Source organism: Haematobia irritans, chromosome 1, assembly GCF_050003625.1.
Source record: "Haematobia irritans isolate KBUSLIRL chromosome 1, ASM5000362v1, whole genome shotgun sequence".
Taxonomy (NCBI): domain Eukaryota; kingdom Metazoa; phylum Arthropoda; class Insecta; order Diptera; family Muscidae; genus Haematobia; species Haematobia irritans.
In genome coordinates, this window is record NC_134397.1 from 50,222,226 (window position 1) to 50,249,647 (window position 27,422).

At 35.3% G+C, this 27,422-nt stretch overlaps 1 protein-coding gene across 6 annotated transcripts in view; it reads right to left on the reverse strand.

Moving 5' to 3' along the window:
• Window positions 1–1,070: 1,070 nt before the first annotated feature.
• The window catches only part of InR (Insulin-like receptor), a 154,362-nt gene continuing 128,010 nt past the window's right edge, over window positions 1,071–27,422 (reverse strand). For all 6 annotated transcript variants that reach the window (XM_075290314.1, XM_075290312.1, XM_075290316.1 and 3 more), the window contains 14 exons: window positions 26,177–26,340; window positions 25,841–26,114; window positions 25,617–25,764; window positions 25,337–25,545; window positions 25,082–25,259; window positions 24,685–25,007; window positions 19,188–19,392; window positions 18,746–19,116; window positions 18,346–18,665; window positions 17,545–18,271; window positions 4,183–4,310; window positions 3,878–4,118; window positions 3,635–3,812; window positions 1,071–3,567 (listed from right to left, as the gene is read on the reverse strand). In XM_075290314.1, coding sequence (XP_075146429.1) covers window positions 1,704–3,567; window positions 3,635–3,812; window positions 3,878–4,118; window positions 4,183–4,310; window positions 17,545–18,271; window positions 18,346–18,665; window positions 18,746–19,116; window positions 19,188–19,392; window positions 24,685–25,007; window positions 25,082–25,259; window positions 25,337–25,545; window positions 25,617–25,764; window positions 25,841–26,114; window positions 26,177–26,340 — 5,330 coding nt within the window. In that variant the 3' untranslated portion in view covers window positions 1,071–1,703. The remainder of the gene's footprint in view (window positions 3,568–3,634; window positions 3,813–3,877; window positions 4,119–4,182; window positions 4,311–17,544; window positions 18,272–18,345; window positions 18,666–18,745; window positions 19,117–19,187; window positions 19,393–24,684; window positions 25,008–25,081; window positions 25,260–25,336; window positions 25,546–25,616; window positions 25,765–25,840; window positions 26,115–26,176; window positions 26,341–27,422) is intronic.

Below are 27,422 nucleotides of genomic sequence, written 5' to 3' on the forward strand. Positions count from 1 at the left end.
AAAATGCTCATCCTTGTGTTTGTTGGTTAGAGACAACATTTGCCGTTGGCAAGAAAATGGGGTTGCCATAAGTCGTTTAAATTCATTGCTATATATTTATTTATTAGTTAAATTCAAATTTTTTGTTTACTGAAAGGTAGGTATAAAATTCGACCGACTACCCGTTAGTGACCGTTACTATTTTTTAAAGGTGATCATGTGTAATAAATCCAAAATTTTGCTGCAATATGTGACAATGGAATAAAGGATGACTATCAATGCATGCTAAAGCACAGGGAGAGAATGTCATTTGGTTCATAGCTTATTCCTTCAATGTATGTCCTCACGTTACATTGAAATAACAGATATCTGGAAAAACGGAAGGCCAATGAAGGCACATTGTAGTGCTCTACTTTCATTTCATTTATTTCCTAACTAAGATTCACGCTCTGACGAAGTAGTATCACTACTCTGCACCCAAAGAAATTTGTTAGTAGGGACAGCAAAAAAGTCTGCTAAAACAGCAGAAAGTCTGCTGAAAAAGGGACAGCAGTAACTGTTTGCTGAAATAGCAAACATTTCCTGTTATTTTTTAAGCTCGATTACACTAAAACATGTTTTATTTTGGCTAAAACAAATAAAAATTTCAACTTAGGAGCTATCCTAACATAATTAAAACAATATTTTATGAATATCTATAGTATTTGATTTATCGGATTGAGGCTAATAGCAAACAAAATGTTTGCTGATCGTATTTAGGAGCTTGTAAGTATATTACTGTGCAAAAATATACCAAAAACTACTTTTGGTTCTTAAATATTCTTTGGGGAAAAATTTATAACCTAAACATTTTATAAATTGTTGTTCATTAGGCCCTGAAGTACAAAAATATAACAGAAAACATCGACTGCTGTTTATAGCAGACTTTTTTCTATGAGTGTAGTAGACACAGCAGAAAAATCTGCTAAATAAGCAAAAAGTCTGCTGAAAAAGGGAAAGCAGTCACTGTTTGCTTTTTTTTAAGCTCGATTACACTAAAACATGTTTTAGTTGGCCGGAAACAAATAAAAATATCAAAAATGCATACACAGTTTTGCTTTATATTTTATCTTTATATATTTCGTTTAATAGTGTTAAGCGTATAATTAAGTTGTTGTTACTGTTAGTTCTCTTATTTATGTATGTACGTATGTATACTTTCCTAGGTATAAACATTCAAAATGTTTCATTGTTTAATAAAAAAAATATATAATCGTAATAATGTAATGGTTACATAATATTTATATATATACATAAATATATCAATTAATATATATGTATGTATGTATAAGGTATATATAGTACGTATGTATAGTAGTAGTATATGCTATATATGTACATAATAAATATATTAATATTTTTGTTTTTTCTCTTTTCTTGTATTTTTTGTTGAATTTCTTGTTTATTTTCACAAAATTATTTACAAACGCAGTTGTATATTCAACCAACTCAGTCAGTAGATTAAATTGTTTGTTTCTATATGGAGGGGGTGTGGGGGGTTATGGATTTGTGTTCCTTAGTTATTTGTATGAAGGGACAAGGTTAGAAGGAGATGGATATGGGCAAAAGCAAGGAAAGGTAATGAATAGTTTTGGGGGCGGGGTGTATAAATACATGTTTGGTTTATAGTCTCGTATCTCATCTGCTCGAAACGACATCGATGTTTTTTTTGCATCCATCGATGCTTATGCTTCGCGTCCCACAAAGCCATTGGGCGGAGGCTGTGGTGTTTGCTGTTGTTCCTTAAACCATTGCTCCTTACGTGAAAACGCGGTCGATGGCGTTGTTTTTGCTGTCTGCTGTTGTTGTTGTGGTTGTGTTTGTTGTGATGCTGGTGTTGGTATTATTGATGATGAGGCAGTGTTTGTTGCACTTTTGCCACTACTACTACTTTGGCTTCGACTTCGATCATTTTTCGTTGTTAAATCATTACTACTTCGTCGCCGTAATGATGATATAGTTTGTAATTGTATATCTGTTGTCGGCTGCATATAATCATCCTCGTCCCCCCCGCCTTCGGGACTCGAAGACGTTGACGCTGACGACGAATTTGAAGATAAGGCATTTGTTTTCTCACCACCTTCCAAATGCCGTGGAATTATTGCTGCACTGGCGGCGGCGGCGGCACTTGTTTGCATTGCCGCTGGCTGCGTTTGTTGAGCAGGTGTTGATGGGGTTTGCGCTAATACTGACGTCGTCGTTCCCGCTGATGGTGGCACAGAGATGGCTGTTGTTGGTGTCGCCGTTGTCATAGTTTGGGCGTTTGTAGGAATCAAAGGAGACATTAGTTGATAATTAGCTTCATCGCTAATATTCATGGCACTAATTTCGGGGGGAATTTTTTTATTTTGCGATGGCTCGTTCATCATGACATACGATGAGGTGTTCTCTTCCATAGGCGAGAGCAACGATTGATGCGGCAAAGAGGGTGGCGCTCCTCCAGGTTGCATGATTTCATAGTTGGGATTGGATTCGCCCCCAACGGCGGTTAAAGATGCGGCGCCAGTTGTATTTAAAGATTCGTCCAACATTTTGTACGTTGGATGTGATGAACCCATCATAAATGCTGAAGCTGAATGTAATCTAGGTCTTATTCTATGTGTGTTCGAGGACTCTGTACCAATTATGCTATTGTCACCCACACTGTCGTCAAGCCTACGATAAGTGGTGTTATCACTTGTGCCCGACGATGTGGAGAAGAATCGAGGATTTGCCCCATAACTTCCCGATGCGCTGCCACTTCCGCCACTTTCAATTGTACCCAAATTTTGTCCACTCATACTCTTACCTCGTCCCGTGCGAGCAAGATTATTAATACTACCCCCAACTCCAGTTGAGCTATTTGGATTGGAATTTGTACTTTTATGGCTAGCATTGCTTCCTGTACGTTTGTGAAACAAACGCATATTCATCATGCGGGAGCGTGCAGAATCTGCAACGGCCCTTAGACTTGGATATTTACCAGTTCCCGCTTTCGAAGAGGCATTCGACGAAGCGGCCGATGCCGTAGAGGGATGCAACGAAGATGCCGCTTGCTGGGCAATAACATCGTCTGGCATGGACGTCGATAAAGGCATTATTGTGGCCTGTTGCTTTTGTCTGCCTTTCGGTCGATTAAGCAAATTTTGACCAGCTGTCGAATGAATTCCGAAATCATCTTCATCGTCATCAGCACCCACTGGTACATGTTCACGATAATTTGGACTAGGATCATAGATTTCATAGCCTTGTTCTTCGGCATCAGGTTTGACTGCTTCACTACCCGGTTCAAAATCTGGTTGAACATAAGCGTCAATATCGTCGGCACGTTGTTGCCTCAGCTGCTGTTGAGCAAAACGTGTCGGCTGATAGAGGTTTCTGTGATGTGGATGTGTGTGGGGATGGGTTAATTGCTGACTAGTCGAACTAGAACCTAGCTTCCTTAGGCCAGCCGATGTTGAAGGAGCCGAATTGAGAAGATGACTATTGGGATGTAAAATTCTGGAAACACTATAACTGCCACGTGATTGCTCATCGGGTGTGCTACTAACGACCATTGGTGAACCGATACTGGAATAGGATAGTACATTAGGAAGTTAAAATGTATATTCATAGTTTTGTTAATATTTTTATTTACCTGTAGGGTGAGTGACCAGCATCATCGTCCATAATCATGGACGAATCGCCACGTTGACCAATGGAAGAGTTATTGTCCAATTTATAATTATTATATTCTTCTAAACGCAATGGAGTTGTTACATCTTCCATATCATTTTCGGGATCCTCAAATACATCTCCGGAACGTTGATTTCGATCTATTTTGGAGAATTTAAAAATAATTAAACAACATAATTTTTGGTTCTTTCAAGGCATAACCTACCCGCTATTTCCTTTGCCAATATATGTTGACCCTCTTCGGTATTATAGAATGAGACCTCACGGAAATGTGGATCGGCAGAGTCATACAAATATCTTATGATTTCAACAAAGGTTGGTCTTGCCGAAGGCCGATGCTGCCAACATTTTTGCATTAAGGTATATAATTTATCGGGACAATTCTCTGGACGTTCCATAACGCCACCATCAATTACATAGCGTAACACTTGATCGTTACCCAATCCCTATCAAGGGAAAAATATTTTAATTAGTATTCACAGTTTAGTTTTATTATAGAAAGTATCTTACTTGGTATGGTTGTGCTGCCAATGTGGCCATTTCCCATAAGACAACGCCATAACTAAAGACATCACTAGAAGTAGAATAAACGCCATCCTTTAAACTCTCAGGTGACATCCAACGTACGGGAAGTAATCCTATGGGCAAAAAATATAATTTACAATCAAAAATGTAGGAAATAAATAAATTAAAAAGTATTCTAGAAATTCTAGTTTTTTTTTTGGTAGAAGAAGTTTTTTTATTCATATATTTTTTTTTTTTGAAAAAAAAAAAATATTAATAAAATTCAATTAACACCCGTAACCCAAAGAAATTTGTTAGTAGAAACAGCAGAAAAGTAGTTTTAGGAGTAGTTTTGTTTCGCAGAAATAGGTTATATAACTTTAAGTCGAATTTATTACTCTTTTTATAAAATAATATAATATATATAACTCAAAGTAAAAAACAAAAAAAAACAAAAAAAAAAAAAAAATAAAATAAAATAAAAATAAAAATAAAAAATAAAAAAATAAAAAAATAAACGAATAGATAGTCATGATAAGTCCCTATTAATTTAGAAGATTATTCTGTTTAATATAATATTATAATTAGTTAAAGCTTTTATTTTTATCTTAATTTAATTAATTTTAATTTAAAATGTTTTTGTAGTCTTATTGTAATTTATGTTAAATTGGCCACCTGAGGCTTCGAATTCGAAAATTTAAATAAAATAAAAAAAAAAAGTGTGCTAAAATGTCTGCTGAAGAAGGGAAATAGGAAAGGAAAATTGCTGAAATAGCAAACATTGTCTGCTATTTTTTAAGCTCGATTACACTAAAACATGTTTAGTTTGGCTGAAACAAATAAAAATCTCAACTTACGGACTATCTTAACAGAATTAAAACAATATTTTAAGAATATATATAGTTTTTGCCCAAAAATCTGAATATTTATCAAATTGAGGCATAACAGCAAAGAAAATGTTTGTCGGTCGCATTTAAGAGTTTGTAAGTATATTACAGTGCAAAAATATACAAAAAAAAGTTCTTAAATAGGCTTTGGGGAAACATTTATAACATAAAAATTTTATAATTTGTATAACAGCAGACTGCTGCAGACTTTTTTCTATGAGTGTACCCATTCCTTTCAAAATAAACATGAAAAACTCCACCATAGTTTTTGCTATCAGAATGAGGAAAATCAATTTTGTTGACTATTAAAAAAATATTAAGTTAATTAATAACAAGTATATACGGCCACCATGGATTGCGTAGAAACCTTTACGAAAGACTGTCATCCACAATGTAATTACTTGGATTGTGGTAATACTTACCGATGGCAAGGTATCTTAAAACTTCTTAACATCGTTTTCTAAATTCTGAGTTAGTCCATACGTGGTATATATTAGACAAAAAAAGGTATATATAGGAAAGTCTACAAATAATTACGAATCGATATGGACTTTTGCACGGTACTTAGAGAGCCAGAATTGATATATGGGGTTCGCTTATATGGATCCTATATACAGTTATGAACTTGATATGGACCAAATTTTGTGTGATTGGTGATCGATTTATCTGAGGGCTATATATAACTATAGACCAATATGGACCTAGTTAGGCATGGTCATTAACGGCCATATACTAGCACAATGTACCAAATTTCAACTGACACGGATGAAATTTGTTCCTCCAAGGGGCTCGGGATCGGTTTATATGGGGGCTATATATAATTATGGACTGATATGAATACCTGCATGGTTGTTAGAGACCATATACTAACACCACGTACTAAATTTCAATCAGATTGCATGAATTTTGCTTCTCCAAAGGCACCGGAGGTCAAATCTGGGGATCGGTTTATAAGGGGGCTATATATAATTAGGTACCGGTATGGACCAATTCCTGAATGGATATTAGAGACCATATACTAACATCACGTACCAAATTTCAACCGAATCGGATGAATTTTGCTCTTCTAAAGGACTCCGAAGGTCAAATCTGGTGATTGGTTTATATGGGGTCTATATATAATTATGGACCGATTTCGACCAATTTTTGCATGGGTGTTTGAGGCCATATATTAACACCACGTACCAAATTTCAACAGATTTCGACCAATTTTTGCATGGGTGTTTGAGGCCATATATTAACACCACGTACCAAATTTCAACAGAATCAGATGAATTTTGCTCTTCCAAGAGGCTCCGAACGTCAAATCTGGGGATCGGTTTATATGGGGGCTATATATGTAGGATGGCAACCTTGTTGCATACAAAGACAGACAGTGAACAGTAACTTGACGCTCACTAGTACTTGTACAGCCTTCCTCAAGAACACTCTCTCTTAGACCGTGAACGAGAAAAGAAGTAGTCTTTAAGCATAATTTTAAGTGAATTAACTCATCCTTTATTATTTTTACTACTTGTAAGGAAATTATTCAATAAACTTCATTATAAATAAAAATCAAAAGAAAGTTTCCTACAAACTTTGGGGGCTCGACCGAGGATAAAGGAGTCGAGTAATTCTATTGAATTGTGTGGTGAAAAGACTAAGAAGCTGAGACGAAAAGAAAAAGAAAAAGCTTATGTTTGTTAATTAAAGAGACTCGACCAAAAAGAATTTTGTGAAGTTGTGAAAAAGAAGCAATTATAAAAAGTAACATAGTAAAACTCTGTGTTAAGCATAGTAAGACAATAAAGAACCAACAACAACAAAAAGTTTGCTATTGAGTTGTGAAATTCACTGAAACAAGAATCTCGAAGGCATTTTGCGCGGGCATGCACAGACAGTCTTGTTGTGAAATTCAGATTGAAGCTAAAGCGATCACTAACATCGATGGACATATGTGTGTGTATGAGTGAAGCACAAGTAGTTGGTTGAAAACGTCGTTACTTTTTGAAAATAAGGGTTGGTCGAGATAAGAGAGAGACAGAGTGTGTGAGAGAGACCATTTTTTATGTACATCACGCCATTGTATGTACACTAAAAAATAGAGTTTGTGTTGCCGAGACGAAAAAGTTTGAAAAAACGGCTGAGAAGTTTGCCGAAAATAAAGAAGAATCCAGAAAGAAGAAAACTGCTTAAGGGCGAAAAAGTTTTGTTGCTGTACTTGGGAAAAGCTTGTGAGCTGTATTGTGAAGGGCCGTGTTGCCGAGTTTGTGAAGAGCTGTTGTAAGCTGTATTTGTGAAGAGCGTTTAGCTGTGTTAGTGAAGAGCTTAATTGCTGTTGTCAAGAAGAAGAATTTTGCCGTGGTATTGAGAAGAATTTTGCCGTGGTATTGAGAAGAATTTTGCCGTGGTACAGAGAAGTTTGCCGTGTTGAGAGAAGAGATTTTGCTGTGTGTGCGCAAAAGCAAAGACGCAAGCAGAACGGAGTGAAGGAAGCGGAGCTGTTTTGATGTCTATGTTGATTTATGCTTTGTAAAGACGAATTTAATTTTGTAGAGAATATTGGTGAGAGTATTCTAGTTTTATTTTGCTTTGTATAATTTTTGTATTTTAAATTGATTTTAATTATCTATATTTCCTAAAATTATTTTGTCAATTTTGATTTCATTATAAGTTAAATAATTGATAAAAATGTCGGACATGGACCGAGAGAGTGTTTTAGGGATGACTGTGGAGGCTTTGAGAGGGAAATTAGCAGAGTTGGGTTTAAGTACGCAGGGCTTAAAGGCCGAATTACAAGAAAGATTGTTAAGACATTTTGAGTTGGATTTACTGACTGAGATGACCGTTGACGATGGTGAGCGGCAAGATGACTGTAATTCCTTGGAGGATCAGAGCCCACTGCATGGCTTTGTTCGAGAAGATTCTGTTGCGAAGAGTATGTATACCCTAAAAGAAGTTAAAGATAGCCTGACTGAATTTAATGGAACTTCGTCACCTGATATTGACCAATGGCTACAAGAATTTGAGGAAATGGCCGAAATTGTTAGTTGGTCTAATTTGCAAAAATTTGTTTATGGTAAGCAATTGCTAATTGGTGCGGCAAAGTCATTCATACGAAGTCAAAGAGGTATAACCAACTGGGAGTTGTTAAAGCAGTCATTGTTAGCAGAATTTGGTTCGACGTTATCGGCGGCTCAAGTTCATAACAAACTGCGTAACCGACGTTTGCAGAAAGATGAGAGCTTGCTTGTTTATTTGTATAGCATGATGGAGATAGCAAAACAATCTGACGTAGACGAAAAAAGTATAATTGAATATTTCATTGAAGGTATTCCGGATTCCAGAGTCGGTAAGACAGTGCTATACGAGGCGAATGACATAAGGGGCCTGAAAAAGCAAATTTCGATTTATGAGAAAATTAGACAAAATCCTCAATCATTAAATAGAGCGAAATTTTCTAATTCGAGTGCTGCGAAGAATAATAGTGGACATGTCGAAAAGACGCAAGACCAGAGGAAATGTTTTAAATGCGGTGGAAAGTCACATTTGGCTAGAGATTGTTCTGTTAAAGATTACAAATGTTTTAAATGCCAAAAATATGGACATCGTTCATTTGAATGTGAAGAAGTGAAACAAGGACCTGAGACGAATGAGAAGAGACAAGCGAACATGGTGCAGAAAGGTTCGAATTTAATTTTTAAAGACGTGACTATAAAAGGCAAGAAGTTGTCTGCTTTAATTGATACTGGATGTGACATTTGCATAATGAGGTTTGATACGTTATTCCTACTTGGCGAAGTGAATTTTGTGCCAGAGAAAGTGGTGCTACGAGGCATAGGCGACAGTGGAATTGCTACGATGGGTCGTTTTAATTCTGAGATAATTATAGATGGCGAGAATTTCGATGTTACGTTTTATATCGTCGCTGAGCGTGACGTAAATCATTCGATAATGATTGGAAATAGCCTACTTTTGAGAACTGAAATGAACATGAAAGATGGAGAAATTACAATTCGAAAACCATCAGAGAGAAATCTATTTTTGGAAGAATTTGGTAGCATTTGCCTTAATTTTGAAGTAGACCACGGAGATGATGATGATGTTGATCTGGGTCATCTAGATGGAGACATTTTGACAAACGTGAAAAAATTAGTGAATGGGTATAAACCAAGAAGTGGTGTGAAAAGCCCGATTGAGATGAAATTGATTTTAAAAGACGATACACCAATTTACCAACGCGCAAGACGAATGCCGATTTCCGATCAGGAAATAGTGGAGCAACAAGTAAAGCATTGGTTGCATGAAGGGATCATAGTGCCGAGCACATCAGAATATGCTTCCCCAGTGGTATTAGTTTCAAAGAAAGACGGGTCAAAGCGACTATGCTGCGACTATCGAAAGCTGAATGAGAAGATAATTCGAGATCATTTCCCAATGCCTTTAATTGACGATGTACTTGATAAGTTGCAGAGTGCCAAGGTGTATACGACATTGGATTTAGTGAATGGTTTTTTTCACGTACCTATGGAGAAGTCGTCTAGGAAGTACACATCGTTTGTAACGCACAATGGGCAATACGAATTTCGGTATGTCCCATTTGGCATTACAAATTCTCCTGCTGTGTTTACAAGATTTATTTTTGCTGTGTTACAAGATTTGATACAAGATGGTACGATAGTAGTGTACATGGACGATATCATTATTCCAGCCAAGGATATGATAGAAGGGTTGCAAAAATTGGAATTAGTTTTGGAGAGAGCGTCTTTGAGCGGATTAAAGATAAAGTGGAGGAAGAGTCAAATTTTGAGAACGAAAGTGCATTTCTTGGGATATGTCATAGAAGATAGTTCTATTAGGCCTGATGAGGATAAGATTATTTCAGTTAAGAATTTCCCAGTGCCGTCTGATCGTAAGTGTTGGAATTGAAAAATTTATTTACACGCTAAATTAGCAACATCATTTATTACATATGTAAATATTTCGTATCTATATGGCAACATTATAGTTTGAATAAAAACTTTGTTTTTTCACTCTCCTTTTGTACATCAAACTGAGCGCGTGTTTCACTTAAAGCGATTACAAGGTTTGTTTCAGGTTCACCCGCTTCCAACAGGTTATGGGCCCAGGAATCGCATAATGGAGAAGGTAATCGAAATTGAAAAGCTGAGTGGTAGGGAAAACTACCATCAGTGGAAGTTTGCTGTGGAGCACGCGATGAAGCTGCAAGGTTTTTGGCAAGCTGTTACTGGTACGGAGCAAGATGCAGCTGTCAAGGAGAAGGCCATGTCCAGGTTGGTTTTGTACATATCACCAAGTTTATATGTACATATCCAAGATGTCTCAACGGCAAAAGACATTTGGGATAAGCTCAAAACAACCTTTGATGACTCCGGATTAACGCGCCGGTGTGGACTATTAAGGAAGCTTACAACAACACAATTGGTTAATTGTAAAGACATTAGTGAGTATGTCAACACAATTATAGACACCGCCCAGAAACTCAACCAAATTGGATTTAAAGTAAATGAAGAGTGGGTTGGAAGCCTTTTGTTAAGCGGTTTACCTGAACATTTTGGTCCAATGATAATGGCAATTGAAAGTAGTAACACCAAGGTTACAGCAGACACAATAAAAACAAAATTATTGCAAGATTTTGATGCGTACAATAATTTCAGTGTTACGGCCGAATCAGTTTTTTATGCAAATAAAAAAGGTAAAAAATTTCCGGATGGGAATAAGATAACCATTTGCTTCAATTGCAAAAAAGAGGGACACATTGCAAAATTTTGTAAAGCGCCAAAGAAAAAGAAAAATGGCGGCAATAATGAAAAAACATTAGCAGCGAAGTTTGCAGAAAACTTCAGCAGAGCCGACGACGCATGGTTAATCGATTCTGGCGCTACAACACACATGGTGAATTCTGAGGATGTATTTGTGAGTTTAAAAAAATTTGACGTTGATGATACTGTCACCGTAGCTAACGACCACAAAGTAAAAGTTCTTGGTATTGGTAATGTAAGAATCCAACATAAAGTAAAAAATAATTTGGAGTCCATAACAATACAAAATGCATTGTTGGTACCAGAACTTTCGGCGAATTTGATATCAGTGAGTCAGCTTACAGAAAACGGTTTGGAAGTTATGTTTAATGGTGATAAATGTCAAATTGCAAAAAATGGAGAATTGTATTTAGAAGCTCACAAAAAAGGAAAATTGTATCAAATTAATGTACACACAAGAAATTTTGCAGCAGTTAGTAAAGAAATTCTTCATAAGCGTATGGGTCACCCTGGTGACATGAGTGTAATTAAAAATGCCGATGAAAATTTGGATGCTGAGTCTTTGGAAGTTTCTAAGCCAGCAATTTGTGAATCGTGCTTATTAGGAAAACAAATCCGTCCACCATACAAGTCGTCATCAACAAAAACAGATGATATTTTGCAAATTATTCATACAGATGTTTGTGGAAAAATGGAGCAGCAGTCTATTGGTGGCGCAGAATACTACGTACTGTTTTTTGATGATTTTTCAAATAAAGTATTTGTTTATATGATGAAACGTAAATCTGAGGTGCCAAAAATATTTCAAGATTTTAAAAATCTAGTGGAAAATCAAACGGGCAAACGCATTAAAATCCTTAGATCAGATAATGGCTTAGAATACATAAACAAACAACTAAAACAGATTTGTAACGACAGTGGGATTTTGCATCAAACGTCAGCACCGTATAGCCCGCAACAAAACGGCAAAGCAGAGCGTATGAATAGAAGCCTTGTGGAAAAAGCTCGAACTATGTTGTATGATGCAAATATGGATAAAGAATTTTGGGCAGAAGCGACTAACACCGCAGCTTATTTGTTAAATTTGACCCCGAAAAAGAATTTAAACGGAAAGTCACCCGAAGAAGTGTGGAGTGGAAAACCACAAAACTTAAATTATTTGCGTGTGTTTGGCTGTGTAGCGATGGTGATGACACCAAAAGAGTTAAGGCGAAAATGGGATCCACGATCAAAGAAATGTGTATTCGTTGGATACAGTAAAAGTTCAAAAGCGTACAGATTGTATGAACCTGAAACGAACAAAATGCACATAAGCCGTAATGTAACTTTTATTGAGGATAAAATGTATTTTTCAAAACCCGAATATGATAACAAAAGTATTTTAAGAGAACAGGATCAGAATTTAGTGAGGATATATGTGAAAGAAAATTCTAATCCAGTTGAAAATTCTGATGAAAATATTAATTCAGTTGAAAACACAGTCACAGAAAATAGTATCATTCCTCAACAACAAGATGAAGTATGTGACACTCCGCGTCGTTCCACAAGAATAAGAAAACCAACGCGTATGGATGACTATGTGACGTTTTTAACATATGGAAGTGTGGAGGATCCAATGGATTACTATGAAGCTGTAAACTGTAATGAAAACAAACATTGGTTGGAGGCGATAAACAGTGAGTACAAGTCATTATTAGAAAACAATACTTGGAATATAGTTGAAGACAAAAGTGAATTTAAAAAGTTGTCAACAAGATGGGTTTTTAAAAAGAAAATTGATGAAACGGGCAATGTCAAATATAAGGCCAGATTAGTGGCAAGGGGTTGTGCCCAGCGTAGCGGCATAGATTATCAGGAGACATACGCTCCAGTGATGAGATACAACACACTTCGTTTCTTATTAACGCTTGCCCTGGAATTAGATTTCAAAATCAATCACTTAGATGTTTGTACCGCTTTCCTCCAAGGAAATTTAGAAGACGACATTTTCATTGAACCCCCTGATGGAATACAAATTAATAACAACCAAGTTTTAAAGTTGAATAAACCATTGTATGGTTTAAAACAGGCATCCAGAATGTGGAATAAAAAGCTAAGTGGAAAGTTGAGGGCTTTAGGAATGCGTCAACTTAAAACAGATCAATGTGTTTACGTTATCAATGAAAATACAGAAAATATGGTCATTTTAGCAGTTTATGTAGATGACATGATTGTTTTATGGAAATCTGAAGAGATTAAAAATACTTTGATTCAACAATTGATGAATGATTTTAAAATGAAGGACCTTGGACCAGCGAAATCATTTCTAGGCGTGAATATTGATTATGTCCCTGGTCAATATGTAACAATCGATCAAATGGCATATATTAAAAAATTGTTGGAGCGATTTGATATGGTTTCTTGCAATCCAGTTTCTACTCCAATGGATGCAAACGTAAAATTCCAGAAAAGTGAACAAACAGCGCATTCGAAAGAAGAAAAGTATCCATATCAAAATTTAATCGGTAGTTTGCTATTTGCAGCTCAGGTTTCCAGGCCTGATATAAGTTTTGCTGTAAATCTGCTAAGTCGTTTTAACAACAGCTACGAAACACAACATTGGATAGCAGCAAAGCGGATTTTACGGTACTTGAAGGGTACCATGAATTGCAAATTGACATTTAAAAAGAAATCGAGTTTTGAAACTACATGTTTTTGTGATGCAGATTATGCGGCGGACCTACAAGGAAGGAAATCAGTAAGTGGTTACGTTTTGATGAAGAAAGGCGGACCGATAGCATGGGGCTCTAAAAAACAACAAACAACTGCACTTTCGATTTGTGAGGCCGAGTATATGTCAATGGGAATGGCGATTCAAGAAGTTCTATGGCTGAAATGTTTGGAAGAAGAGTTAATGCAGCGTCAGCTTGAGCCAATTCGTCTATTTTGCGATAATCAAAGCGCAATTCATCTCGCTATGAACGGATCGTTTCATCCAAGAACCAAACACATAGATGTGAGGTACCACTTCATAAGAGATAATGTAGATTTGAACAAAATTTCTTTAAGTTATGTATGCTCCGAAGATAATGTGGCAGATGTTTTCACAAAGCCTCTTGTTCATGTAAAATTTAATCAATTTACTAATTTATTGAATTTGAAATAGTAAATAAATTTTTAGTGAGGATGTTGGAATTGAAAAATTTATTTACACGCTAAATTAGCAACATCATTTATTACATATGTAAATATTTCGTATCTATATGGCAACATTATAGTTTGAATAAAAACTTTGTTTTTTCACTCTCCTTTTGTACATCAAACTGAGCGCGTGTTTCACTTAAAGCGATTACAAGGTTTGTTTCAGGTTCACCCGCTTCCAACAGTAAGACCGTAGAACGATTTCTTGGACTAACGACGTATTTTCGAAGATTCATTTGTGAATATGCAATTATTGCGAAGCCGTTGACGGATTTATTGAGAAAGAAGACAACATTTAAGATAACCGATGAAGTTTTGGCTGCGTGTCAACAATTGAAAGATGCTCTTGTGAGTGCACCTGTGTTGAAATTATTTAATCCGAATGCGGTCACTGAGGTACATGCGGATGCGAGTAAGTTTGGATATGGTGCAATGCTTTTGCAGAAGGACTCAGAGGATCAGCAGATGCATCCGATACAATTTATGAGTCGAAGAACCAAGCCGTATGAAGAAAGGTACCACTCCTACGAGTTGGAAGTTCTTGCAATCGTAGAAGCTCTGAAAAAATGGCGCATTTATTTATTGGGGATACCATTTAAAATTATTACCGATTGTAACGCATTTAAGATGACAATGAGTAAAGCTGATGTTCCACCACGAGTTTCTAGATGGGCAATGTTTTTACAAGACTTTGATTACAAGATTGAACACCGATCCGGAACCAAGATGAGGCACGTAGATGCATTGAGTAGGGTGTCGTGTCTTTTGGTGGAGAGCAGTTTGAGTCATAGACTTAAAGATGCCCAGTTGAAGGACGAATGGACAAGAGCTGTAAGATCTGTTTTGGAGAAGGGTCCTTATGAGGACTATTATTTGAAGAATGGTGTAATTTTCAAAGACCCTACAACGGAATTAATAGTGGTTCCACATCAAATGGAAGACGAGATAATAACGATGGCGCATAAACAAGGTCACTTTGGGGTGACCAAGACAAAAGATTTAGTGCAAAAACAATATTTTATTCCAGGACTTACCCAGAAAGTTGAGAGGATCGTGCGAAGTTGTGTGCAGTGCATCATCACGGACGCTAAGAGTGGAAGAAAGGAAGGATTTTTGAATCCGATTGATAAAGAAGCCCGACCTTTGGAAACCTATCACATTGATCATGTTGGACCAATGGAAACGACGAGTAAGGCTTATAATCACATTTTAGTTGTTATAGACGCATTCACGAAGTTTGTGTGGCTTTATCCCACAAAGTCAACGGATACTAACGCTGTTTTAGAATGTCTAGAGAGACAGGCTGCTATATTTGGAAATCCAGTTCGGATAATTACGGATCGCGGGACAGCATTTACGTCCACAAATTTTGAGAAGTATTGCGAAGAAGCTGGAATACAGCATTTGATGATAGCGACAGGGGTACCTAGAGGCAATGGTCAAGTCGAGAGGATACATCGAATTGTAGTACCCATGATTGCGAAATGTTGCCAAGAAGACCCAAAGAGTTGGTATAAGCACGTCCGTAAAGTGCAGATGATGATAAATAGTACACCACCAAGAAGTACTAAGGTGTCACCATTCAAATTGTTAACCGGAGTTGAGATGAGACGTGAAGAGAACCCTGACTTGAGAGAAATTCTAGAAGCGGAATTGATGATGGATTTTTGCCAGGAAAGAGAGGAAGTGAGAACTTCGGCAAGAGAGAATATAACCGCTATTCAGAATGAGAATTGCAAAACCTTCAATGAAAGACGAAAGCCAGAGACCGTGTATAAGGAGAATGATCTGGTCGCGATTAAGCGTACCCAGTTTGGTACTGGTTTAAAGCTGAGAGGTAAATTTTTGGGACCATACAAGATAACGAGAGTGTCACGACATGGAAGGTACGAAGTGGAGAAAGTCGGAGAGCATGAGGGACCCAACAGAACATCGACGGTAGCTGAGAACATGAAGCCGTGGGTTCTGCAATCCGGGGCGTATTGCCGTCAGGAGGGCCGGTTGTAGGATGGCAACCTTGTTGCATACAAAGACAGACAGTGAACAGTAACTTGACGCTTACTAGTACTTGTACAGCCTTCCTCAAGAACACTCTCTCTTAGACCGTGAACGAGAAAAGAAGTAGTCTTTAAGCATAATTTTAAGTGAATTAACTCATCCTTTATTATTTTTACTACTTGTAAGGAAATTATTCAATAAACTTCATTATAAATAAAAATCAAAAGAAAGTTTCCTACATATATAATTATGGACCGATGTCGACCAATTTTTGCATGGTTGTTAGAGACCATATACTAACACCATGTACCAAATTTCAACTGGATCGCATAAATTTTGCTCCTCTAAGAGGCTCCGGAGGTCAAATCTGGGGATCGGCTATACGTAAAAATGGACCGATATGGCCCATTTGCAATACCATCCGACCTACATCAATAACAACTACTTGTGCCAAGTTTCAAGTCGATAGCTGGTTTCGTTCGGAAGTTAGCGTGATTTCAACAGACGGACGGACGGACATGCTTACTCAGAATTTCGACTCAGAATTTCACCACGACCCAGAATATATATACTTTATGGGGTCTTAGAGCAATATTTCGATGTGTTACAAACGGAATGACAAAGTTAATATAGCCCCCATACTATGGTGGATATAATATCCTAATCCGAATATAATATCCTTATTTAAAGTAAATATCGGCATTAAATTCCTTCAAGAAGGAACTGAAAGCATATTTTATAGACAACCTTGAAATACGTCTAATGTTTTAACACGCATAACTTCAAACTAAAATACCCAATGTAATTAAATTAAATTGAATTTAATCATTGTTGTTGTTTTTTGAATTGATTTTGTACTTATAGCATTTGTCAATAGGATTGTAATTTAAATTGGATTGTTGCAAGTGTTAATTGCCAGCTAGCCTCTACAAAGCCAAATGTGGCGCTGAGGCATACTATGAATTGTAATGAAATAATATATTGAATAAATAATAAAAAAAATAAAAATAAAATAAAAAATAAAAGAAAAAAACTGTAAAAAAGTTTGTTAAAACAGCAGTTTTTATTTGCTGAACAAGGGAAAGCGTTCAAAACTGTATTAGTTGTAATAGCTAAAGTTTTTTTCTACTATAACAACTATAGCGGATTATGGAAATATTTTAATAATAACGTAATAAAAATTATATATTAAAATCAAAGTTGGGTCAAATTGACCCAAAGAGTGCACAAGGGTTAAGAAATAAACATGTGATCATTTATTGTTTACACATGTTATTGGAAAATAAAAAAACCATTGATTGATTGAATTTCAGCCCACTACTGACTGCTCAGCATTACGTCTGGTTCAAATATAGCAGATTATTTGTAAAATAATTGCTAAAACAGCAGTTTTTGTCTGCTGAAAAACAGCAATCAGTGCAGCATCAAAAATTTAGATTTGTTTTTGTTTTTTTTTTTTCAATTATTGTAAAAGTTTACCTTTTTTTAAGTTAATAAAAATGAAGTTAAGAATTTACAATCCATTCCATCCCTTCTCTTACCTTTAGTGCCCTTGCGATAGTAATCATTTTCGTAAATATCCCTTGTCATTCCAAAATCTCCAATCTTCACGGTTAAATCGGCAGCCACCATACAATTTCTGGCCGCCAAATCACGATGAACAAATTTCTTGGCTGACAAATAAGCCATACCATCGGCAATTTCAATGGCCATTTGAAAGATACGACTTAGTGTTGGTGGTTGCGAAGTTAAAGCACCATTACTCATCGCTTCTGGTTCGCCTGGTCGATGGGCTCGCAAATACGATTTTAAATCACCATATTTCATTAATTCCATTATGACCAAAGCAGGTTGACCACGAGAGCAAACACCCAGTAAACGCACCACATGATAAGTATCGAATTGTTTCATAACACAGGCTTCATTAAGGAAATTCATACGTTCACGGTCTGTGGCATTTTCATTTACCGTTTTAATGGCACATGGCGTATCATCTTCACAACTCTTTAGTATACCCTCATATACCATGCCAAAAGATCCTTGACCCAAAGGACTTAATTGTATGACATTTTCCCTAGCCACTTCCCATTCATCTGGTATGTATTGTAAGCTAATGTAATGGGGACTCATAGCAGGAAACATTTTCAAATCCGACGGTGGTATTATTCTCTTGCGGAATAGTAAATATATAATGACACCAATTAATACAAGCAACACTATAGATCCCAAGACAATGCCAGCGATAATGCTAGGTGCCAGTGAAGTGGGCTAAATGGAAAGAGGAGAAATTTTTAAATAAATTCAATATATCTATAGACATTTGTTTTTTTTTTTAATTTTACCGGTATATGAACGAATATGGTCTCCGAATCTAGACCTTCACCGGCCAAAGAATTCGTCTTTATTCTTATGCTATAATTGCCGCTTTGCAGATCGGTTAATAAATATCCATTATTTTCATAATCGAAATTAATGTAGTCAACTTCGGTGACACATTTCTTTTCTTCAAATTCATCACGTGTTTTAAGGACATAAAATATTGTGTAGGATACTACAGCGCCATTTGGATTTTCCGGTTGACTCCAGAATAGACGTATATTTGTTCGTGAGGAATTTGTTGTTTCTGTGCGGGCCCATAAACTTTTCACTTTGTCAACATCATCTGAAAAATTGATAAAAAAAAGAAACAAACGCATTAAAACCTCATGTTAAATTCCGAATTTTTGTTTTTGATTAACTTACTCAGCTTAAGGGTACGTATATACATTTTAACTTGATCGCTGCAATTTTTATCAGTATTACCAACCTCGGGCTCTCGACACGCTTGAATATCCAACAAATACCATGAGAAATGTTTCAATTGTTTAAAAGTAAACTCATAGGTCGATGCATTAACCGAATTAACAAAAACCTCATAGTATTGTCCTGTCGAATCTAAACGTGTCTGATTTTTTTCAAGAGCAGCAATAGCATTTTCGGGTGCATCTCTCATATGACGAAGCAAAAAACTATCCGAGGGTTCGCCCATTTCGGCAGCACGACGAGTGCGATAGGCCTCAGTTTTGTTTGTTGGTTCAATTGTGTCATTATTATTCTCTTTGGGTGGTAGTTTTCTGTAAATCAAAAGTAAAATCAATATTATTAGTAACAATCTACCACATAGCGTAAAATTCTCCCCACTTACTTTACATAGATAAAATTCTGTAAGGCATTTTCAAATTCTATGCTACCATGTATGTTGGCATCTACAGACTCATCGGGAAAAACAGCACCGCCTGGTTGATTTTTTGGGCATTTGCAATCCAACGGTGTTGATACTTTGGGATTTTCTGATGTAGATATGGTAGTTGGAATGGATTTATCGATTTTTATCGATGCAACCTTAAGAGCTGTTGATGTATAATTGAAGAAAGTGAGTTAATAATTCAAGAATGCGTTTTGAATAAAACTGAACTTAAAACTTTTCATACGCTCAAAAGGGTTAAAGATTAAAAAATAGCTATTTCAGTCGTTATTTTCTGCTGAGAAATGGAAACATCTACTACTGCTTTTTTTCGACTGAAAAAGTTTGCTATTTCAATTTAACCGTTCAAATAAATATTTTCTATTCACACAAAAAAAAATAATTAAAAAATTGGCTGTTTCAGCCGTTTTTCTCTGCTGAAAAGTGAAAAAAGGTACTGCTTTCAGCCGTTTTTTATACCCACCACCATAGAATGGTGACGGGGGTATAATAAGTTTGTCATTCCGTTTGTAACACATCGAAATATCGATTTCCGACTATATAAAGTACATATATTCTTGATCAGGGAGAAATTCTAAGACGATAAAAGCATGTCCGTCTGTCTGTCCGTCTGTTGTAATCACACTACAGCCTTCAATAATGGCGCTATCGTCCTGAAATTTGGCACAGATTCGTTTTTTGTTTGCAGGCAGGCCAAGTTCGAAGATGGGCTATATCGGTCCAAGTTTTGATATAGTCCCCATATAAACCGACCTCCCGATTTGGAGTCTTGGGCTTATAAAAACTGTATTTTTTATTCAATTTGTCTGAAATTGGAAATCTAGAGGTATTTTAGGACCATCAAAAAGTGTACCGAAAATGGTGCCCATCGGTCCATGTTTTGGTATATCCCCCATATGGACCGATTTCCCGATTTTGCTTCTTGGGCGTCTAGAAAGTGTATTTTCTATCCGGTTTGCCTGAAATTGGAAATCAGTATCGGTCCATGTTTTGGTATAGCCCCCATATGGACCGATTTCCCGATATTGCTTTTTGGGCGCCTTGAAACTGTATTTACAATCCTATTTGCCTGAAAATGGAAATCTAGAGGTATTTGAAGACCACAAATTGGTGTGTTGAAAATGAGGTGTATCGGTCCATGTTTTGGTATTACCCCCATATAGACCGATATCCCGATTTTATTTCGTGGGCTTCTACAATCCGTAGCTTTTATCCAATTTGCCAGAAATTAGAAATTTAGAGGTATTTTAGGACCATAAAGAGGTGTGTCGAAAATGGTCCGTATCGGTCCATGTCTTGGTATAGCCCCCATATAGACGTATCTCCCGATTTTACTTCTTGGGCTTGTAGAATTCGTAGTTTAATTCTAGAGGTATTTGAGGACCTTTAGAGGTGTGTCGAAAATGGTGAGAATTGATCCATGTTTTATTTCTTGGGCTGATAGAATCTGTAGTTTTTATCCACTTTGCCTGAAATTGGAAACCTAGGTATTTTAGGACCACAAATATGTCAGCCAAATATGGTGTGTATCGCGCCATGTTTCAGTATAGCCCCCAATTTAACTCCTTGGGCTTCTAGAAGCCGTAGTTTTTAAACGATTTGCCCGAAAATGTAAATATACTGGTATTTTAGACCCTCAACAATCTGGGTGCTAATCACGGCATTCGATATCGAATTCATAATCGTATCGAAAAAATTGTCGATACGATTAAAAGTTTGGATCACGGCATTCGATCGAAATTTGATGCAATTTCTCCAGCGTTGCCAATGGGTTTTTTTTCGGGAACGTGATCCCGGAATTTGCTATTTTTTCGCTCCCACTTTCCCGGGAAACTTTCTTTACAATATTTTATAAATAATAGAGGGTTTTATATGGAACATGACAGTTGAAATCTAAAAGTGGATTTTGGAAGTGTAATGTGAATGACTACGGTACCAAGCAGTAGTAGTTGCCTTATGGGACATACACATATAGTCGTGGGTTCTAGCCCAGATTCTAACGGGCTTAAAAAGAAGATTGCGCTTCCCAATTTATGATTGCCATATTTCTGTAAACCGACATTCTGATAGACTGAGTAAACCTTTATAAACAAAGGGACATTTTAACTTATGTGACACACGTTTGCAATTTCATATTTATTACAAGGAAGTTTTTATGAAATATTAAAATTCCAACTTTTATTATGATTGTCTTTATTTTCAAATCTATACCTCATTCACATTAGGCTAGAAATCCCTTTTTTATAAGGCAAATGACAGTTGAAATCTAGTTAAATCGGGAAATTCGAAAAAAATGCCCGCTTTCCCGGGAATAGAAAATGTCTGGTTGCCAACAGCAAAAAACGAAGCAGAACAAAATGAAATGACAAAATTAAGTTAGCGGCACAAAACAGAATGTAGAGAAACACATGTTTTTGAAGATTTCAAAGTAAATTGTATTGCATTATATCTTATGGACCCGTATCTCTTTTTTACATTCCTCCCGAATTCCTTCCTAATTGGAGGATGAGATGAATATAAAACAATTCGGCGACAAATAAGGAATAAAAGTGCACACATTGTTATATGGTTATTTGCCAAGCTAGGATGCTCGCTCCGAACTCGACTATGACCAATTTTTGATTAACTTTTATTGGAGTTGCATTAGTCCTAAATATTCAAAATATGTTCATTTTATGTAAATTTACTACAAATTAGCAACAATTCGAACTAAAACTAATATATTTACTATTAATATATGGCGAAAACAATGTAAAAAACAAGTGAAAATGTTTTACGATTGCAATTTACCAATCGAAAAATTGTCGATCCAAAAAACTCGATAACGACTCCCGTGATCCGAAAAATTTAGATTTCGATCAAAAGTTCTCGATATCGAATGCCGTGATTAGCCCCCTGTATCGTATTTATTTGTACCGGTCCATTATGTAAGGCATCGATATAGACCGATTTCACTTCTTAAGGGTATAGGAGGCGCACTGATCATAAAAATTGCTTGAAACTGAAAGTAAAATTTCCAGATTTTACTCCTCGTAATCATTTAAATAATGGCGGTAAAAATCTACAGATTTAATATTTCAAATCATTTATTTATTTCATCATTTACACGATATGTTTATGATTTCTCTAAAACTCGAAACAAAATTGTTTCTTATGAATCCAGAATCTGATATAGTCTTCATAAGTAGAATCTTTAAATTTATCTTCGGGAAGCGTACTAGTTGAACTTATCTGCTTGGGAGAATATCTGTCATAAAACCCTTTGAAATTCTATATATTATCAAGTAACCCGCTACGACGAATAATTTTCAAACTAAACTATTATATTTGATTCATGGTGGTGGGTATTTAAGATTCGGCCCGGCAGACTTTTTGCTACAGACATTTGAAAGGGCCGTATTGGATGACATCAAATTCAAATTGGCAGTGTACTAATAAATTTCTTTCAGTGTAAGGTAAAGAGTTTTAGCATTTATACAATCAGCGAACAAATCAAATAATAATATCAAATGCCGACTGTTTTCATCAGGCGAATTGTAAGAATTTTATCATTAGCAAAAATGCAAAAAGTTGGTAGAATTCTACCAGAAATTATAGATTTTTTATTGTATGGTAGATTGGTAGAATTTTGGATGTTTTGGAAGATTTAGTCTTCTGACAAAATTTTCTATATAGAAATAAAATCTTTATAAAATTTTCTATATAGAAATAAAATCTTGATAAAATGTTCTATATAGAAATAAAATTTTTAGAAAATTTTCTATATAGGAAAAAAATTGAGAAAAATTTTCTATATATGTAAATAAATTTTGGAAAAAAATTTCTATAGAAATAAAATTTTGACAAAATTTTCTATGGAAATAAAAGTTTGATAAAATTTTCTATGGAAATAAAAATGTTGACAAAATTTTCTATGGAAATAAAATTTTTGACAAAAATTTGTATGGAAATAAAATTTTTGACAAATTTTCTATGGAAATAAAATTTTGTTTTTATTTTTTTATTTTTATTGTTGGTTCGTTTTTCAGTCATATTGTATTCTCTCACAACAAATATGAAATAAAATTTTGACGAAATTTTCTATAGAAATAAAATTTTGACAAAATTTTCTGTAGAAATAAAATTTTGACAAAATTTTCTAAAGAAATAAAATTTTGTTTTCAGCTTAAAACCATACATTGACTAAACTACAAGTGTAGCTTAACCAACAGAGAAAAAGAATGTTTGTCAAATTTATTTGGGCAAAGCCCTATAGACTGCAAGGTGGTTGGATGGACGCACGTTTCGGAATTACCACTTTCTTCATCAGCATCCTCTACTTGCAACAAAACTATCAACCAAATATCCACACTTGAACCTTCCGAAAAAAGGTTTTGTATGATAGCCGGCTTATGCCGAAATAAATTCGAAACAAACATATCTCTTTTCCTATGCCACTGTCAAATCATCGATTTGAGTTCAGTTGGCTGGGTTTATTTTGAGCGTGCCTCCTTTCTTTATCCATTCGTTTTGTCTTGTTATTGTTGGTTTTGTTCTTTAAGCATTGTTGTTGTTTTTTTTTTTATTTCAGCTTAAAACCATACATTGACTAAACTACAAGTGTAGCTTGAATAAAAAATAAAATTTTCTATAGAAATAAAATTTTGGCGAAATTGTCTATAGAAATAGAATTTTGCCAAAATTTCCTAAAGAAATAAAATTTTGTTAAAAAAGATTAAACCTTTATGAAGCTAGTTCAACAAATCTATACTCCTTTTAAACTAGTTAAACACATCAGTCGATAAACATGAATTATTTTGAATTATTGTAATGTATATAGGATTAGTTAAGTTTAATTTATAATAGCAACCCTTTATCCAACTGGGATATTTCTGAGCTACAAATTCACTCAGTTGGATAATGGGCAACCATTTTATATTACATTCCAATTGAAATTTATCTGAATATGATATCCCATGAATTCCTAATCAGAGCTTGAGTCGATTGAATTTTACTTTTGCAGCGACGTCTCAAGCGGTAAGACCAATCATTGTCGGTACAATAAAATAGCCAAAATACTAATTTAAACATTTTGGTGTTTATCTTTTTTCTATTGCTTGGAACTGCCATTATTGATTACAATTGTGGGAGTTTCTTGAATATTAACAGTCCACTTCCGTAGATCTCCCTCAATTGTACAAACCTATTTCTCGAAAAAATTCCCACAAAAATCCCCAAATTTATGGAAATTCCCCACCAAATCCCCAACTCAGAAATTTCGTCCCCATTCACGAAAAAATATCCCTAATTTGGGGAAAAATCCCCAATACTGGCAATACTGGTTGGAACAACTAACTTTTTGATAGTTTAATAACATTTTTCTTTTGAGCGTAGGCGATTACTATAATAACATTATTTGTTCAGTTTTGCAAATTGTTAAAGAAAACGTCATACTTACGGTCTTTACAATAGTTACGAGATTCTACACGATGAACTCGCTCCTCATATGTAGCTCGTATTTTAAATTCAATTAATTTGCCATTTGGAAATGCCGGTGGTTGCCATTTCATTATAATATCTGAACTCGAATTTGCATATGCATGCAAATATCTTACTTTCTCAGGTTGTGCCGATTTGGTAGTAAAATGATGTATATGACTTTGGGCATTGTGACGTTCCGATGAAATGGTCATAGTTTTCACATAGAAGGCATAACGTGTAAATGGTTTGAGTTCTGAATAAAGGTGATTTATTTGTTTTGAAGGTTCACTAACTATCCAGCTATATGAAATAAAAAACAAAGACTTCCGTAAGACTAACTGTAAGGTAATTTAGAAAAGGACAATTGTATTTACCTATCATCACAAGGACGAAATCCATATTTTGTTGCATTACCATATGGATCTTCCATATGTAAAAATTGATAGCCAATAAATGTACGTTCATCTGGATACACTATAGGGTTAGTAATATTAACAAAGGCAACAAGTGAACCTAATTTCCAGACCACCACATCCAATACAGTGGTATTACCTAAAATAGGTTGAAACATTTTTTGAAGTTTATAAAATGGATTCAATGTCAACGTTTAATATGCCCACTTCACTCACATGAACCCTTGGAACCATTTGAATCTTCGGCAACTTCTGTATTATTGAATTGTGTTTGATTTCGCAGCATTGGCAGTAGCGCATGTATTTCCGATAAACAAAGTTTTGGATTAAAATGAAAGTACACAGTACCATTTTCTATTTTAACAGTTTGATTTTCATTCCATATTGTTTCCATATCAGTATTTTCCAAAACATAAAATGCATATCTGAAAAAAAAAACAAAAATTAATTTTTTTATCTTAACCAAAGGAAGGAACAATAACTTTTCTCTACTTACTTATCCTCAACAAGTCTTTCTCCTTTAATGGCTCGCAGATTCTTAAAGAATCTCAAATTTGACATGCCATAAGTTCCTTGAACCTTCAGATAGCCGCTAATAGTCCTGATTGAAGATAGTCCATACAATAACTCTTGATTGATTTGACCTATTGGCAAATGGAAATTGTTGTGATTTCATAAAACAAAAACATAATTGAATTTTGAATATGACATTCAACTCACTTGCTCTTTTTATATTAATGGTCAAACTGCCCTCTATATAATGACAACCATTAAATTCCTTGGCTCTGGCAGCCCCATCGATAAGAGCACCTGGACATTTTTTTATACATTCTCCTACACAAGGAAGACATGTCATATTTTCCTTTTCATGACCCTCTGGACATTTATTGGTACAGTTTCCTTTGAATGGTACAAGAATATTAGCACTATTGTCTTCGAATATCGAACGAATTTGTAGACACTCCTCCTTGGGCAAACATCGTCGATCCAAATACTATGAAAAAATATATCAACATTTTAATTTGAAATGAGGAAGACTACAAGAAATCATCTTACATATAGCAAGTCATCTGGACACTTATCCACACAGCTTTGATTAACCGCATAGTTACTGCAAATGAAGCACTCGTTAACATCATGAGGAGAGCAACCACCTAAACATTTTTCATTACAACAGGTGTTTTCATCAAGGCAATTGTGGCGACATCTTTCAGGGCAAACTGCATGATTTGAAAAGAATTTTTTTTATATATAAGAAAAAGTAAACAATAATAAAATAATATGCGTCAAAAGCTGAGAAATTTAAAAAAAAATGACTAAAGGTTGAGTTACATACCATCCGTTAATGCATCAGTTGATTGAAGAGTTGAATTTTCTCTTTGAAAGCAACAGTTTTGTTAGAGTGCTTCAAACTGAAAAAATCAACCCTTCCATCAACGCATGGATTAAGGCATAATATGTAGGTTAGGCATAATATGTAACTCAACCTTAATACCCATATTCAAAACAATTTACTGACAAATTACACAAGGGAACAATGATTCTGTTGATTAAGAATTGAATATCGTTTTAAGGATATTTGGGACGCTGAATCTGCACTTGTTTTTTTTCTATCAGCTCGATTTTTCGACATATACCGTTATGTTCAAAATTAAGGACCTTCCTCTACATTTATTGGAATAACTTGAAAAAGGGTTCACCATATTAAATTAAAACAAGTATATACGGCCGTAAGTTCGGCCAGGCCGAAGCTTATGTACCCTCCATCATGGATTGCGTAGAAACTTCTTCTAAACTCTGCCACCCACAATCGAATTACTTAAGTTGCGGTAACGCTTGCCGATGGCAAGGTATCTTATAACCTCCTAACACCATCTTCTAAATTGTATGTAAGTCCATACGTGGTATATATTAAATCAAAAAAGATCGATCCAATACGTATATAATTCAGTTTGACAAGGTAGACATAAAATTTTGACAAAATTTTCTATAGAAATAAAAATTTTCACAAAATTTTCTATAGAAAGAAAATTTTGACAAAAATGTCTACAGAAATAAAATTTTAACAAAATTTTCTATAGAAATAAACTTTTGACAAAATTTTCTATAGAAATAAAATCTTGGTAGATTATTTTTGGCTCGAGTGGCAACCATGATTATGAACCGATATGGACCAATTTTTGTGTGATTGGACCAATTTTGGTATGGTTGTTAGCGACCATATACTAACACCACATTCCTAATTTGAACCGGATCGGATGAATTTTGCTCCTCCAAGAGGCTCCGGAGGTCAAATCTGGAG